We start from the raw sequence: 18,392 nt of genomic DNA, 5'->3' as shown, positions 1-18,392 counted from the left end.
GACCTTAAAATAAAGTGTGACAGAGAAGTTATGAAGTCACATACAGGCAAGTTATTCAGGTTATTCTGTTAGTAGGTCAAGAAAGTTATGCTAGTTAAGTTAGACTAGTTATAAAGTCATGCAGATTAGTTCGGATAGTTGCATTAGTAAGTGCAGGAAGCTATGCTAGTAAAATTAGTAAGAGTCAAGTAATAAAGTCACACATAGCTGTTAGCTAATTTTGTTATATATGTTACTAAGGAAAGAAACTAAGCCACATAGATTAGATAAATTTTAAAGTTACGCAGTTTAGTACAGTTACTAATCTAACTCTTTTATGTGATTCGTAACTACTTTAATGATTAAACCAGCATAACGCCCTTCACTTGTTGGGATATATAACTAACAGCACTGACCTTACCAAACTTTTTTACATTAGTGACATTAGTTACATAAGTGAAGGGTGTTATGTTAGTTTAATCATTAAAGCAGTTATGAATCACATGGATGACTCGGATTAGTTCAGTTAGTAACTTATATTTGTATCTGGAGAAAGTTATGCTATTAAAGTAAGTTATACTAATTAAATAAGTTATGTGGAGAAGTTATGAAGTCATGTATAGGTTAATTCTGTTATTTCTTTATATTAGTATGTGAAGGAAGTTATGCTAGTTACATTAGAGAAATTATGAAGTCATATACAATTTAGTTAGGCTATTCTGTTAGTAGGTCAAGGAAGTTATGCTAGTTAAGTTAGACACATTACAAAGTCAGACAGGTTCAGTTAGTTACATTAGTAAGTGGAGGAAGCTATGCTAGTAAAATAAATAAGAGTTAAGTTATAAAGTCACATATAGATAAGTTAGTTAATTTTGTTATATATGTTAGCAAGTGAAAGAAGTTATGCCAGTTTAGTAATTAGAAAAGTTATGAAATGCGTCTAGGTTAGTTAAGTGAGTTACATTAGTATGTAGAGAAAGTTGTTAGTTAGTTAACTGTTATACTAGTTAAGTAAATTTAAAGAATTTAAGCAGCCACATACAGGTAAGTTAGGTTAGTACTGTTAGTTATACATGTCAGTGAGTGAAGGGCGTTATGCTAGTTTAATAATTAAAGGAGTTAAAACATAGATGAGTTATACTAGTTAAATAAATAAGTTGGGGAAGTTATGAAGTCACATATAGGTAAGTCAGGTTAATTCAGTTATTTATATATGTTAGTATGTGAAGAAAGTTATGCTAGTTACATTAGAGAAATTATGAAGGCACATCCAGGTAAGTTAGGTTCATATATTATTAAGTCAAGGAAGTTATGCTAGTTATTTTAGACAGTTATAAAGTCACTCAGGTTAGTTCAGTTAGTTGCATTAGTAAGTGGAGGAAGCTAAGCTAGTAAAATTAGTACGAGATAAGTCATAAAGGTACATACAGCTAAGTTAGTTAATTTTGTTATATGTGTTCATAAGTGAACGAAGTTACGCCAGTTTAGTAATTGGAGAAGTTATAAAAACGCTTCTAGGTAGGTTAGGTTAGTTAAGTTAGTTACATTAGTATGTAGAGGAAGTTATGTTAATTAACTACATTATACTAGTTAAATAAGGTAGTTAAGAAGCTATGAAGTCACATACAGATAAGTTAGTTTAGTTTAGTTCTGTTAGTTAAACATGTTAGTAAGTGAAGGAGGCTATGCTAGTTTAGTATTTAGAAATTTTATGAAGTCATGTATAGGTACTGTAAGTTAGGTTAGTTCAGTTAGTTACTATGTATGTAGAGGAAGTTTTGTTAGCTAATCATGTTAAATAAGTTAGTTAAAGAAGCTATGAATTCACACCCAGGTAGGTTAGGTTGGTTCTGTTAGTTAAACATGTTAGTGAGTGAAAGAAGCTAGTGAAGAACGTATGAAGTTATGTATAGGTATTATAAGCTAGTTTAGTTCAGTTAGATTTTTGGGGAAGTTATTCTAGTTTAAGTTTGAGACATTATGAAGCCACATACAGGTAGTTTAGTTCAGTTAGTTATAAAGTGAATGAAACTTTGCTAGTTTAAGAAAAATATGTTGCGTTATCAAAATAATTTATTTGTGTTAAATATATTAGTATTTTAAGTTGTGGTAATTTAGTAAGTAACTTTAGTTGGTTACATTAGTAAAGTTAAGTAAGTTAACTTCTTAGTTAAGATAGGTACGTAAGTGAAGTATTTTAGGTAAGTAAGTGAAATAAGCCAGAGTAATGTATTCTCTTTCTCTCTCTTTTAGTGATTCAGGGCAGGTGAAGCTGCACCCCAGTCTTTTCTTGTTGTTATTGGTTTTGGGTCGCCTCTACCCGTCTCCTATGGATGGTTCATCATCTCCTCTGGGATTAGCTCCCTTTATGCCCTTAATCATCAGGTAAGTATAGACAATTAGATCACCTTTAAATGTCATGCTGACCAAGAGATGAGCTGCACTGAAAGTTTTAGCTTATAAATAAAATTTTGATTTGATTCAGCTGACTATCTCCCAGCCCTCTAGTCTCACAGGCTGCTCCCATTGCATATCCTCCTATCCTTCAACTCGACGCATCCATTCCCGCAATAGATTTTTTTCCCTCTTCCTCCACATTTTTTCTTCTCTTACAATTTGTAATGCTTGAGACGTGCAGCTACTGTTGATGTTCCCGTTCACACATTTTTTCGTTGTTTAGACAGAGTAGGAAAAATATTTTTGGAACACATTCTACAAGTACCTGTAGTGGCATCCAAACATAGACGTGTCTTTTACACACACACAGAAAGAGAGTGAGGGATAGGTCACGGTTGTGATCTCAGAGCCAGGAGTAATCCTTTCCACTCCCGTTTGTGTGTCACAGAACACTATGTTCCTCCAGCTGGGGAGCAATAGATCTATTTGGATGAAAGAAACAATAGCAGGATGATGTTTGTTTTGGCTCAAAATGAGGGTGGAGAAGTCTTGCTCCCACTGCTGCTTCTGATAACACAGCTCCTGACTTTGCATGCAACACGCATGACTGACACCATTTAAAATCTCATTTCGCGTTGAATACATTTTGCAATTTCATCAGTTTTCAGGCAAAACGATAAAATAACATGTATTCTGTGTTGCATAACCTTGTAACCATAAGCTCGCACTCAAACAGAAAGACTTTTTCTAAAAAATTAGGCCTGCACAATATAAAAATGACAAAAAAACAAATCCAAGATAAAAAAGCCACTGCTTTACTGAAAAAAAAGTGCAGACTGTTGCCTTTTTAAGGGCCTCTTTTTGCATTTATGTCTGCATTTATCAGTTGTGTGTTTTTTTTTTTTTTTTTTTTTTTTTCTCTTTCAGGCTACACACCTCATTTCAGACTTTTTTTTTAAAGGTGCAATGAGTCTTTGGTTACTTTTCTCAAAAGTAGACAAACTCGTGCCTCTCATTTTCCTTCCACGATGGCCAACAAGTCAAAAACGGGGTGTCCATGGGCCCTTAAAAAGTCTTAAAATGTTTTAAATTCCAATTCAATTGTTTATATTTGTGGTCACATTATCTTTAAAATATCTTCAGTTTGACGGACCCAATGACATTTTACAATCATTTTTACAATCACCCCCTCTGACGGGTCACAGTAGCAGAATACTGGTAACCTGGTAACTGATAACCTTTTTTCTGTGTAAAATGTTCTCAATAATAATAATAATAATAAATATAGATCGAACTACAGCTAGCTGACCACCAGCCTTCTAGCTAGTCTAAATGTTTTTTTTGTTTTTTTTTTTTTTTTTTTTACTTGCCTGATCAGACAAACAGCCTGATTAAAACTTAAGTGACAACCCCCCCCCCACCAAAAAAAAAAACAGCGAATCATCAAAATGCAAGAATGATTCTTCTGATTTTATTACCAAATGATTCAGTGTTTTGAACGAATCAGTTGAATGAACGACTCAATGACTCACTCATTAAGTGACTTACCACCTCCTACTGATAGTTTAGTATGTTTAAGCATTAGTACATTTGAATAGTATGTTTACCCCAACATTTCTTATTTGAATATTCATAAATGTATTTAGAACATGAATATCATAACATTATTTATTGGAGTCATAATTTTGCAGTGTAAATGATTCAATCCGACTGGTAACAGCCGTATGGAATTTATTGATAAATTGTAATAATTTGAAATGAAAGGTGATTCACACATTTAAAAAGTAAAAAAATAGGCCTTTATAAAGTTGAACAAATATATGCAGATTTAAGTATGTAAAAGCTGATAGAACGCTGATAAAAAATATTGCTTCAGAATAAATTGTTTACACCACCAAAAATCTCGTTGATGTTATGCTTTTGTGGGGATATTTTTTGTGGAATATTGTCTGCTGATATGAAAAGTCCCCTGAATATAGTAGTAACTGTGCATTTCCTTTACAGGTTTAGGTCTTCAATTTCATACAAGGTGGTATTAAGAATGGCTCGATTTGAAAAAGGGGAAATTATTTTTACAGATTAATTAAAAACCACTGGCTGGATTTTTGTCATTGTAGGGTAGATTTGTACATACACTGCCAACACACATTAATGTTCAAACAACATGTAAAAGTGAACTTTGCATCTGATGACCCCTTTAAAAGGTCTTAAAAAGTCTTAAATTTCACTTGTTCATATCTGTAGAAACCCTGAAAAAAAATGTAGGTTATAGATGCTTGTAACTCAATAAATACTAAAATTTGTTTATAAAATAGATCACAGTCAGACCAAAAAAAAAAAAAAAAACAATTTTGTACATAATTTGTGTGTTCTTGTGAAAATTGTGAGTATTGTTACCAGCTTAGCAACATGCTAAAGATATACTCTCTTTAAAAAAAAAATGTGATTCAAGTCCTGTGCACTTATGGTGTTAATTATCACGAGTGTTTACATAGACACAAATTGGTTTGTGTGCCGTGAATGTGCAATATTCGCCACAATCATGTCTTCAGCGCAAGTTTAAAAATTCGCATGATGCATTGTCACGCAAGCCAATCAGCAAAGAACTTGTTGACACATTCGGTTTGATAAGTTCGGTTGTATCAAAATATTGTCTTTGTTTTTAGTTGTACAAAACACCCCACGAGTAATCTGGAGCAAATATTCGCCTTGCTTTTGGTGTGAACACACCATTAGTATACTGTTTATGTAGACAAGGCAGCTTGCTAGGTTTTGGAACAGAGCCATAATACATTAGGATTTCTTTCAGGGTTTCTGCAGGTTTTATGAGGGTAAATTTAAGACCTTATTAAGACCAACTAAAGAAAATGTAAGTAAAAAAAAATCAAAGGGAAAACAATACAACAATATATTCTCTAAGTATAGTTCAAGTTTTACTTTCACTTTCAAATTAGCAGCAATTCAACGTCTAGCAATTGTTTGTTTTTAGTTTGTTTCAGTTTTCCCTCTTTTACTCGCTTTCCTTCATTAAAAGCGCCGTGCACGTTTACTTTCACTTTCAAATTAGCGGCAATTCAGCATCAGGCAGTTGTTTGTTTTTTAGTTTAAGTTTTCCCAATTTTCTTTACTTTCCTTCGGTTTTAAGTAGCTTGTAAATGTGTTGTGCGCATTTTACTTTCACTTTTAAATTAACAGGATTAACGTAACAAACTTTTATTAACAAAACAAATAATACACCATGTTAAATGCCTAATATAAAATAATAACTTATACAAAGTTTAAATAGGTATACAAAACTGAAAATCACGAAACACTATGTAACCAAACAGTTTGGAAACGTAGAGCATTTATTAGCAAAACGAATAAGAAAGCTTGGAAGCACGGCATACACTTTGATGTTCCAAAATATTTTTAAAACGGGCGCTTTTGCATTTCATTTTGAAAGTCTTCCGCCATTGCTCTTGTCTTTCTCACCTCTCACTTCTTGTCAGTCAGATCGACTCACTCGCTTCACATGATAAATGAAATCTGATCTGCGATGCGACTGTCGTTCAGCACACTGCATTGAGCAGCCACGTTCAGTTTTAAATGTATTGTCTGTTCTTTGACTGAACTAAGAGATTTTTATTGCCAAAAAAAATCAAAGCGACAAGTTCTTCTCCGGGTGACTGACAGATGAAGCAGCATGTACCGCCATCTACCGTGTCTTGTTTAAAGGGGTCATTGATAATTAATCTGTAAAAATAATATCCCCTTTTTCAAATCGAGCCGTTCTCAGATGCCTGTCGGTGTGCGGTCACAGAGACCGCTCCCAGTTGATTGACATGAGCTCTTACCTCAGACCAGCTCTCACAGTTCAGTAACTTTCCTTGTTTCGATGCCGAAGCAGGGATGTAAGTTAGACAAGAATATCTCTGATTAAGCGATTGAGGTGTTGTGTTGCTGGATGTAATAATGAACATAGTGGTTGTCATTTACTCCCGACATCTGAGCTGCTGAAGATGCAGTAGATTACGTTTGTTTGTGAAGGGAATGCGCCTCCCGATCTACATATATCCGTCTATGTTCACGCGAATCATTCATGATCCAGCTTCACTTACAGCAGAAGTGAGTATAAGGGTTTTTATATGAATCTTTGCGATCACCTTTCCTTATAACATGGTAGTTAGGAAGTTTAGCGGCTAAATGTGGCTAAAGTAAACAAGATCGTCATTCCACAGAGAGAAGAGAGGGGCGGGGCGAGCAGAGCTCATTAGCATTTAAAGGAACAACCCCTTAGATTGAGGTGATTTTTGCAGAGCTCAATTTGGCAAGGTAAAAGGGGTGTTGTTTTACACTACCATTGAGAATTTTTAATCAAAGTATATTCTAGACTTTTCATTAAGACCCTAAAGAATCGTATCAACTTGTGGAAAATGGGCATCCGATGACCCCTTTAATGAATATTGTGCGACCAAAGCCATGTAGCACAGAAATTACCCTTTCACTTCACTTTAAAATGAAACGCGTGAGAAAACAATCCCTCACGAAAATTAATGCCAAGATCATGTGAATTTATAACTTGCTGCTCTGATTTAAGACCTTAATTCACGGAAAAGCAATTTAAGACTTTTTTAGACCTGCAGAAACACTGTCTTTTCTGTTTTTAAATAAGAGCATGACCTTCTATGTAGTCTACTTATATAGACTATCTCCATTCTGAGGCTATTAATAAATATTATGCCATGTGAGCACATTAACATGTGGTCACCTGTTTACAAATCAACACCTGTTTAATATTCAACAACTTGGAGTTGTTACTCTAATTCACATGCAATGTGTGTAATTTTTTTCAATGCTTCCTGTCAAAAATGTTGACCACAAATATTAAATTCTTTATATGTCTTCACTATTTGCTTTAGACTGATGTAATAGTGAAGCTGTTGCCAGCTTAGTCTTGATATTAACTGTTTGTGATGTAGAGTATCTATTGGAAGAGAACTTCTGTTGAAACTAATGGTCCTGGTAATGACCCAGTTCAGAGTGAAATGGTGAGCTCAGCACGTTAGATAGTCACATGAGCCTGTTGTGTACAGGTGTGTGAACGTGCACAACTGTTGCTGCCTTTCGCTTTGGTGACCGAAAGTCTTGAACTCTAACCAGTTTCCTCTCTGTGACATTATTTTCACTGATGTTTGTGCTGGGAATGTTCTGTCCGCGTGCTCTCATGCTCACACACACACACTCTGAGAAAGGTAATAAGTTTCAGATTCACCAAAAAAAAAAAACACACACTCGTTTTATCTTTGTAATCTCCTCAGCTGACAATGTAGACGCCTGACAAGCTTTGTTGTTGTGATCATAGACTGTATGGTGGTGATTACACGCAATACAGGGAGCAGCTTTTCTCTTACCATTGTAACATGCTGTTTTAGCAAGGTTCTGTGAAAAAGTTTCAGCTTTTCATTTTCCTTTTGTGCTCTCGAGAAGATAACACGGGTTCATGAAGTTTGTCGAAATGATCCATCCTCGTTCGCTATTAGTCAGCTTTGACAAAACTCCTCTCATCTAGAGTGTCTTTTTGCGGTCACTGGCAGCCTTGTCACCTGACCTGAATACAGCTAAATTTGCTAAACTGGACTTATCAACTTCTGTTCACAAACAACAAGGCCGCTTGTCAGCTTCTGTGGCAAAACGTGAACTCGCAATGCCTTGAAAGTGGACAATAGCAGCTTTTTTGACACAAAAATAATGTATGAGATCAACCAATGCATGTTTGTTTGTGTTTTTTTTTTGTTTTGTTTTTCAGTATTGACCTGAATAAGATTTTTCATAATAGACATTTACATATAGTCCACAAGAGAAAATAATAGCTGAATTTATGTTTAAAAAGTTAAAAGTTCAAAGAAAAATGTTTAAAAGTTTACATGCGCTTCATTCTTGAAGGAGAAGTCAATTTCCAAAACAAAGATTGACATATAATGTACTCACCCCATTGTCATCCAATGGGGTGTTAAAGAAATCATGTTTTTTGAGGTAAACATTTCAGGATTTTTCTCGATATAATGGACTGATATGGTGCCCCGATTTTGAACTTCCAAAATGCAGTTTAAATGCGGCTTCAAATGATCCCAAATGCGGTTGTAAACGATCCCAGCCGAGAAAGAAGGATCTTATCTAGCGCAACGATCGGTTATTTTAATAAAAATAATACAGTTTATATATGTTTTAATGTCAAAAGCTCATCTTGTCTCACTCTGCCTAAACTGTTTTTGTTCCGGTTCAGGACAGTTAGGGTATGTCGAAAAACTCCCATCTCATGTTCTCCCTCAAAATCATCCTATATCACTGTTTTTTGTTAAGGGTGTTTGATGATCTTTGCATGTTCACTTTGAAAGTTTTTTTTTTTTATACACTAACTGTCTTGAACCTGAATACACAGAGTTCAACGAGAGCAAGGCAAGACGAGTGCTTTTTGTTAAAAAGTATTTAAATTGTATTTTTCTTTTGAAAATAACCAATCGTTTCGAAAGATAAGACCCTTCTTCCTCAGCTGGGATCATTTACAACCACATTTGGGATCGTTTGAAGCTGCATTTAAACTGAATTTTGGAAGTTCAGAATCGGGGCACCATATCAGTCCATTATATGGAGAAAAATGCTGAAATGTTTAACTCAAAAACCAATTTCTTTATAACTAAAAAAAGACATGAATATCTTGGATAACAATGGGGTGAGTACATTATATATGAATCTTTGTTTTGGAAGTGGACTCCTTTAATACTGTGTTGTTACCTGGATGATCCAATTTTGGTTTAGTGATAGTTGGTCATAAGTCCCTTCCTGAACAGTTAAATTGCCCGCTGTTTTTCAGAAAAATCCTTCAGGTTTCACTGATTCTTTGGTTTTCAGCTTTTTTGAGTATTTGAATCCTTTCCAACAATGACTGTATGATTTTGAAGTTCATCTTTTCACAGTGAGGACAACTGAGGGACTCATATGCAACTATTACAGAAGGTTCAAACACTCACTGATGCTCCAGAAGGAAACACAATGCGTTAAGAGTCGGGGGGGGGGGAAACTTTTTGAATTTGAAGATCAGGATAAATTTAACTTATTTCGTCTTCTGGGAAGCATCAAGTATCTTCTGTAGCTTCTGAAGGGCAGTACTAAATGAAAAAATATGATATTTAGGCCAAATAAGAAAAATGTACACATCTTCCTTCTGTTCAAAAGTTTTCACAAAAAGTTTTCTCAAAAGCATTTGAACTTTCTGTAATAGTTGAGTCCCTCAGGTCTCCTCAGTGTGAAAAGATGGATCACAGAATCACACAGTCATTGTTGGAAATGATTCAAATACACAAGAAGACTAAAAAAACAAAGAATTTGTGTGACCTGAAGGATTTTTTCTGAAGAACGGTCGGCAGTTTAACTGATTACTTCCATTCCACTTATCCATTTAATGTAACTTTATGATATCAGGACACTTACAACACCCTGATTTTTATGACATTATGGCTTTAATAATGTTAAACATGTATTTAATCAAATTTTGAAAGCCTAGGATCATTGTTTGTGTGTCAGGGCCTGTATAATGTCATAACTGTGTTATGAGCCCATGTGTGTGCGCTACAGACATCTGGAGCGGAGCAGAGGTGTGGACGGGCTGGAGAAAGGACCGGTTCAAGGCCTCGGGTCTGGAACACAGATAACAGAGAACAGAGAGAAACAGATCAAGCTCACGACTCGCATACACTCTGATTGATCAGTGCCACCATAAAAAACAGACTCAAACCACATGGCCACGTATCAGCGAAAGTCTAAGTTCTGCATTTGTTTCAGGAAGTCCACCTGATCAGTAAAACCTTGTTGTATCTTGAAATTATACATGGATTTTCCCCACAATCAGGAAATGACAGGAGGGTCAGACCTTCAGATTAATAAAACGATCCAAGCAAGCGAAGTTCGGGCTTTCTCGGTACAGGGACGCAAGGGTTAAGAGACTGGAGGATTGAGGTCTGCCTGGTTTTTGTCAGTGGAGGTATGCAGGCCCATTCACTGAAATGAAGCCCACATGTAGATGATGTTAAATATAGCTTGGTTTTGGCTTCCACATCCCCCTCCTCTCCCCTAGGCGTGTATTTGTGTGTGTCTGGGTGTCCGGTGTTGATCAGGCCCCTCTTTACAACAACACAGGCTCTCGGCAAAACACTCGAGGAATCTGTGTTGTTAATTATTGTGCCGGTTGACATACGAGACAACCCATGATTAGTTACCTGAGTAGACTGTGATTCTGTTCCACAATCAGTGTTTAATTCTTCTCTCAGAGTTGTTTTCATTAGATTAGGCCTACAGTGTCGTCTGCGCCGTTATAAATCCTGGAGATCTGATCTATTTGCTGATCAGACTGCGAATTTGTGTTGTGTGCCTAAGCCTTGAAAACCTCGTCTTTGTGTTGGAGTAGATCTGTTAAGCTCCGCTCTGCAAAATATTTGAGAAATAAGGCTTTGTTAGGCTTTACCGCAACAAGCTCTTTTCTGTTAGCCGGAGTGTAAGAAAACATGGGTGCATTTGAATTCGGCTGAATCTTGCACTTGTGGAAATCCATTTGTTAACATTATCACACACTAAGCAAACATGGGTATACATTATGTGCATCAAAGCTGCGTCAGGAAACCCTGCTGCTAAAACCAGGTCATGACAGATTTAGGTGGTCAAGCTGGTTTTTGCAACATGGTAGGTCTTATTTTTTTTTTTTTTTTTTTTTTAAGGCTACTTTAAAGTGCACAAGCTCTGAATAAAATGGTTGATGTAGCACATTAAACAACTCATTAAACACATTGAAGTCATAAAATAGCATTTTCAAGTACTTTTTACTACACTAATGAGAAACTGGATGTGAGGAAAAGGGCAGGACTTAATTTTTATCCACTGGAAATTGATTAGATTGTGTGGTTACATTATGGTGATTTTGCATAATGCATAATGATAAATCCATTTTGGAAAAAAAATCATTAATTAAATTAAAAATTAAAAAAAGAATTAATCAAAAGTAAGTCATTGCACTTGAATCAAATCGCGATATGGACTACTGTAAATATTAAGCCACAAAAAATATATTTTAAATATGAATTCTGCATGTCTCTATGTGAATGACTGGATTGAATTTCTTCCATGTTTTAATTTTAATAGTAAATCCCCTTTGTTTGCCCCCAAAAAATAAAAAAAATAAAAAAAAGTTTTGTTTAATATTTTATATTTAAAACATAAGTTAAAATAATGTTTTATGCCTTCATATGATAACCAGAACAATTTAAATACACAACACGGAATTTCTGAGGGGGGAATAAAAACATTGCAAAAAGCCATTTTAAGAATAAATTTGAATAAATTAAGTTGTTTTTATGCATTCAAATAATTAGACATACTAAAACACAGAATTTGATAACAATAAAACATATGGTGAGGAAAAAAATAATACATTTCATAGGGCCCTAAACATAATTTTTGTTAAACTTTATTAAATTATTAAATTGATCTGGCCTTGGGATAATGTCAACTGAAAATCAGTGTTGTTTATCATTATTTATTTACTTGTATTAAAATGTAAATTGTGTAAAAAAAGTAAATTGTGAGATGTAAACTCGTAATTCTGACTTTTTTCCTCTGAATTGTGAGATACAAACTTGGAATAGCGAGTTAATTTTTCTCACAATTGCAAGTTTATATCTCGCAATCCTGACTTTTTTTCTCAGAATCAAGAGATATAAACATCTCACAGGCTTAACTTTCAATTGCAATTCACAATTCTGTGAAAAAAATTCTGAATTGAGTTTATGTCTTGCAATTCTGACTTTATTTCTCATAATTGGCACTTTATTTCTTAGAATTGCATGTTTATTTCTCAGAATTCAGACTTGCAATTGCTAGTTATATATCTCACAGTTCTGAGTAAAAATGTCAGGATTAAAAAAAAGAAAAAGAAAAAAAGTCGCAATTATTTTATTTTATTTTATTTTTTAGTGGCAGAAAAAAAATCATTTAGTAGCTTTCATTTTAGTTTCTCCACACTTTTACTCCAGATAAACAATGCTCAATAAGGGAAAACTTGATTTTTTTTTTTTTTTTTTTTTTTTTTTTTTTTTTTCTCACCAGGAATTGATTTGGTTGTGAAAAGTAGGCATTGCATATCAAAATGTTGTCACACCTGAGTGAATGTTTGTATTGGATTGAAGAAAGGATGCAGTTTTGTCCTAAGAATCCATATTTTTTTTCTTACTTTTACCAAGTTGCCGGCCGAGAAGTCATGGCTCATCCCAATTCTAATGCTTCTGTTTGTCCTCCTTTCAAAACTTTTATTGATTTTTGCATAGCATGATGAATCCATTTTGGAAAAAAGACAAGTGTGTGTAGCTAACATGATGGTAATCTCATTTCCATGCTGTAGCTGGCATGTCTGATCTTGAGGAAATGCCAAACAAGGGTTGAGGTCTTGCTTAAGTGTGTCAAATACCCTTGACCAAAAGTCTGTCAGCCACAGGCATGTCCAGAACATATGTACGCGGTTGGCTGGAAATTGCTTGCACCTATAGTAGATCATGCCTGGTACATATGGATGAGGGGCGTACCAGATCCAGAATGTCACACCACTGGTCATCCAAGATGGAAATAATTTGCGTTCCCAACTGAGACGTGGTGGATCTCCATTTAGGGTTCTAATTAGGTTATAAATAAATGAGTTGTTTATGCTGTTGAGGTGACAGTTGGGTAAATTGTATTTAGTAGACAGAGCTGAAAAAGATGAGAAGCTCGTTCTGGTACAGATCAGGACCATTCATTTTGGTGGGGCCATTGATTAGTCAAATGCAGGATCAAGATGTGGGCGAATGGAAATGTCGAACTGTTTGTGATGCTTGAACAAACTAAGCACTGTTTTGGGTAGCGTCACAAGCCACAGTGTTTACAGTTTATGCTGGAATCAACCTACAAATGGCATAATTATAGTTGTTTGGCATATGAATCACAGGAAATGAATCCCGTTTGTAAAGCCAACACTTTCCACACTAGAACAATGTACTAGTGATTGTGTTGGTAATGGCTCTCGCCCTCAGTTTTATTTTTGGGATTTAAATTTGACCAGTCGTCCATCCATCAATCAATCAATCAATCAATCAATCAATCAATGTAATGCTATATATGTTATTTTGTAAGACTAGTCATAGTAGTCACCTGGTCGGTCTCAGGCAGAGATGTATCTTCTCACAGGACCGCATTGAAGCCGCATTTAAACTGCATTTTGGAAGTTCAAAATCGGGGCACCATAGCATTCCATTATATGGAGAAAAATGCTGAAATGTTTTCCTCAAAAAACAATTTCTTTACGACTGAAGAAAGAAAGACATGAACATCTTGGATGACAAGGGGGTGAGTACATTACATGTGAATCTTTGTTTTGGAAATGGACTTCTCCTTTAAGTGAGATGTCGCTTACAAAGGCAATCTGTGCGCTGTGTAACAAAAATACAGTCGTGTTAGGGAATTTAAAGTCATGTGTCTACTCAAAGATTTCTTCCTCCATGCTTGCTTTTTAACATTTATCTATTTGGTCAAGTGTTTGATTGCATTCCCGTGCTTTAAAATGCTATATAACGAGGGGTGAGAACCAGAAAGGCGTAAGTGACATTTCACCAACTTTACAGGAGGGCCAAAACAAAAATGTACCATAGTTTGATCTGACTTTGAATACTGATTTCAATCGTTTATTATATAAATTTGTACACTCATGGATGACAGTATGCATTTGCCAGTTGAAGGAGCTCATCAAGAGCTTTCATTTGATTATACAGTCATGGCCAAAAATATCAGCACCCTTGCAATTCTGTCAGATTCTTGCAACACTTCTCTCAGAAAATTGTTGCAGTTGCAAATGTTTTGATACTCACATGTTTTGTTTGTTTTATTTTTATTTTTTTTTTTTTTTGCATTGGAACAACACAAAAAAACAGAAAGGAAAAGCCAAATCTGATACAAATCCACACAGAACCTAAAAAATGCGCTGGACAAAATTATTGGCACCCTTAACTTAATATTTGGTAGCACCCCCTTTGGAAAAAATAACTGAAATCAGTCACTTCCTGTAATCATGAATGAGTTTCTTACACTTCTCTGCTGGAACTTTGGACCACTCTTCTTATGCAAACTGCTCCAGGTCATTCAGATTTGAAGGATGTCTTCTCCCAACTGCTGTTTTGAGATCTCTCCACAAGTGTTCTGTGGGATTCAGATCTGGACTCATTGCTGGCCATTTCAGGACTCTCCAGCACTTTGTAACTATTTCTGAGTGCTTTTTGAAGTGTGTTTCGGGTCATTGTCCTGCTGGAAGACCCATGACCTCTGGTCGAAATGCAGCTTTCTGACACTGGCCACTACATTGAGCCCCAAAAATCTTTGGTAATCATCAGATTTCATGATACCATTCACACAGTCAAGGCATCCAGTGCCAGAAGCAGCAAAGCAACCCCAAAACATCTTTGAACCTCCACCATGTTTGACTGTAGGGTCTGTGTTCTTTTCTTTGAAGGCCTCATTTCTTTTTCAGTAAACAGTGCCATGATGTCCTTTACCAAAAAGCTCTACTTTTCTCAGCTGTCCACAGTACGTTCTCCCAGAACGATTGTGGTTTTGTCACATAAGTTTGTCACTGTTGTACCCTGTGTCTGCAGATCAGCTTGAATTTGTTTGGAAGTTAATCAGGGTTTTTTATCCACCATTCGAACAATCCCTTGTTGTAATTTTTCATTAATTTTGCTCTTCCGTCCACATCCAGGGAGATTAGCTACAGTGCCATGGGCTGTAAACCTCTTGATGATATTGCGCAGTGGACACAGAAACATTAAGATCTCTGGAGATGGACTTTGAGAGCTTTGAGATTGTCCATGTTTTTTCACAATTTGTTCTTTAAAATCTACAGACAGCTCTTTACACTTCTGTCTTTTCTCCATGCTCAGTGTGACACACAACAAAGGTTGAGTCAACTTTTCTTTATTTTAACTGGTTGCAAGTGTGATTACTATATTGCCCACACCTGTTACTTGCCACATGTGTGTCTAAATACAAATTACAGGAGCATTACATGCTTGAAAAGCAATTATGGACTTTTCTCACATATCCGGTTTTCTCATAGCGGAAGCCGTCATAATTGGGTAAATTCCGAAAGCAGTGAATGGGAGAGTACCACAAATATATTTTTGGCATTCCCATTTGCTCAAATTGCAAAAGAAAAATTACACAATAGTGTTTTCACGACTTTCACTCAAAGGAGACTGATATCGACAGTCAGAGGAAAGAACAATGTCAAATTTACCGTCCCTCCCATAAACGTGTCATAACAGGCTTGTGAAAAGGGTCCATTTCTTAACATTTTGACAAGGTGCCAATAATCAATAATTTTGTCTGGTCCATTTTTGAGTTCTGTGTGAAATTTTATTATTTCATTTTTGCAGTGCGAACAAAAACAATAAGCACGTGAATACCACAACATTTGCAAATTGAACATTTACATTTTCTGACAGAATTGCAAGGGTGCCGATATTTTTGGCCATGCCTGTATCATTTTTGGCCATTTCACCCAAAATGTCACTTAAGCCCTTCTGGATCTCACTCCTCGATAAAGCACTGGCAAGATTTTAAAAAGGCTCCACAGTAGTTTAAAAGTCATTGTCTAAATGTTACAATGTTCCAATTTTAATATGCCGTTTATTTTTATAGTTTCAGTTTTTGTTTTTACATTTTTAGTTTTGATAATTTGTGTTTTTTTTTTTTTGTTGTTTTTTTTTTTTTTTTGTTTTTTAAATTAGTTTTAGTTTTTGATTGTTTGTTAATATTTTGGGACACACTTTGTTTTGGGGACCAATTCTCCCTATTAACTAACTAGAAAGTATAACATTTGCCTCAGACTCTTAATTTGCTGCTTATTAATAGTTAGTAAGGTGCTTGTTAAGTTTAGGTATGGGTTAGGACTACGGGATCTAAAATATGGTCATAGAATTATGAAACCATTAATATGGGCTTTATAAATACTAATAAACAGTCAATAGGCTAGGTAATGTGCATGCTAGTTAACAATTAGGTAATAGTGAGAACCCTAAAATAAAATTTTACCATATCTTTGATTTAGCTTAAATGTATTTAGAAATGTTGCCTTGGCAATTAAGTAAAATATTTTTTTTAATAGTTCACCCAAAAATGAAAGTTCTGTCATTAATTACTCACCCTCATGATGTTCCAAACCTGTAAGAGCTTCGTTCATCTTCAGAACACAAATTAAGATATTTTGATGAAATCTGAGAGCTTTCTGACCCTGCATAGACAGCAACGCAACTGACACATTCAAGACCCAGAAAGTTACTAAGAACATTGTTAAAATAATATTTTTGTTTTCTTTGTGCACAGAAAGTATTCTTGTAGCTTAATAAAATTTATGTTGAACCACTGATGTCACATGGACTATTTTAACGATGTCCTTGCTACCTTTCTGGGCCTTGAACACATCAGTTGTGTTGCTGTCTATGAAGGGTCAAAAAGCTTTTGTGTTTCCTCAAAAATATCTTAATTTGTCTTATGGGTTTGGAACGACATGAGGGTGAGTAATTAATGACAGAATTTATATTTTTGGGTGAATGATTCTTTTAATATTTTATGTAATTACTAAAAACTATTTTGAATTCTGAACATTTAGTCCAGTTAAACACCACTCCTTTCTTACAGTCAAACTTCTTGTCCTACATTTTTATTTTCAGCCATTACAGAATAAATGTCGCTTCTTCTGTTACGTCACTACTTTAAAAAAAAAAAAAATGTTATGATGTCTGATTTCATGTGGACTTCAAGCTTGTTTAAAGCGGATAGTCCAGCAATGTGCAGGTCATAAAAAATCAAGTGTTGTTTATACACTCATGTGCTTTCTGGAGCGTGTGATGGAACTGCATGTACTCTTTCTCATTTCATTTCTCCAGTGCACTTCAAGAGCCAGATGAACTCGAATAAACAAGATGTGTTATGGCGCTCGCGCCAGGTGCTGTCCAACACAGTCTCAGCCTGTTGCTTTGGAGGCAGAACGAGATTAGGTTTGTTTGGTGCTTGTAGACTGCCGAGTCATACTCAGGGAAACTGTACCACCGTGCCTAATAAGAGCCAGATGGCCTTTGAGCCGTAATGGCGGGTCGAGGCTGAGAAAGCCCCCTGGAGATGACTCGCCTCAGACGGCTATGTTTCTAAAATTACACCCTTCCAAACTGTCATTTCCTCTCAAAAGACTTTTAATGGGACAAATTAGCACTGATAGTTAACATATGAGGCCAGAAAGGGGGAACAGTACAGACTTCAACGGTCATAAGATCGAAATATGGGTCTGTAGCGATGTTTATGCATTTTAGTGAGTTCTTCAGTTCTTTATTTACATTAAAGGAGTAATTCACCAAACCTGTATGACCTTCATTCTTCTGTGACACAAAAGAAGTAAGATTTTAATATTACACTGGCCACAGGGTCTCTGTAATTTAATAAAGTCTTAATTTACTCACCCCCATGTGATCCAAGATGTTCATGTCTTTCTTTCTTTAGTCAAAAAGAACCTAAGGTTTTTAAGGGAAACATTCTAGGATTTTTCTCCATATACACTGTAAAAAATAAAAAACACAATTTGTTGAGTCAGCTTAAAATAATTTGTTACCCTGCTGCCTTAAAATTTTAAGTTCAGTTAACTGAAATAAGTTTAGTCAACTTGAAACGTTAAGTTGTACTAAGTAACAACTTAGATATTTGTGTTTGCTAAACTAAACAGATGGGTAAGTAAACCAGCTGCCTTAAAATTTTAAGTTGATTCATCTCAAAGATCTAAGTTGTCACTTATTATAATTTAACATTTCAAGTTGAATAAACTTTTGTTTTGAGTTGACTGAACTTAAAATTTTAAGGCAGCCAGGTTATTTTAAGTGTAGTGGACTTCGATGGGGATCAACAGATTTAAGGTCCTAACT

General features: G+C 35.3%; 1 protein-coding gene across 1 annotated transcript in view; it reads left to right on the top strand.

The window, feature by feature from the left end:
* The window catches only part of thada (THADA armadillo repeat containing), a 140,054-nt gene that overhangs the window by 62,658 nt on the left and 59,004 nt on the right, over positions 1–18,392 (top strand). Inside the window, 1 exon segment of the mRNA XM_051126745.1 lies at positions 2,233–2,364. Within this exon segment, the coding sequence (XP_050982702.1) occupies positions 2,233–2,364 (132 nt within the window).

The sequence above is a fragment of the Labeo rohita genome, chromosome 13, assembly GCF_022985175.1.
Source record: "Labeo rohita strain BAU-BD-2019 chromosome 13, IGBB_LRoh.1.0, whole genome shotgun sequence".
In the NCBI taxonomy this organism is placed as follows: domain Eukaryota; kingdom Metazoa; phylum Chordata; class Actinopteri; order Cypriniformes; family Cyprinidae; genus Labeo; species Labeo rohita.
This window is presented reverse-complemented; position numbering and strand designations above follow the sequence as displayed.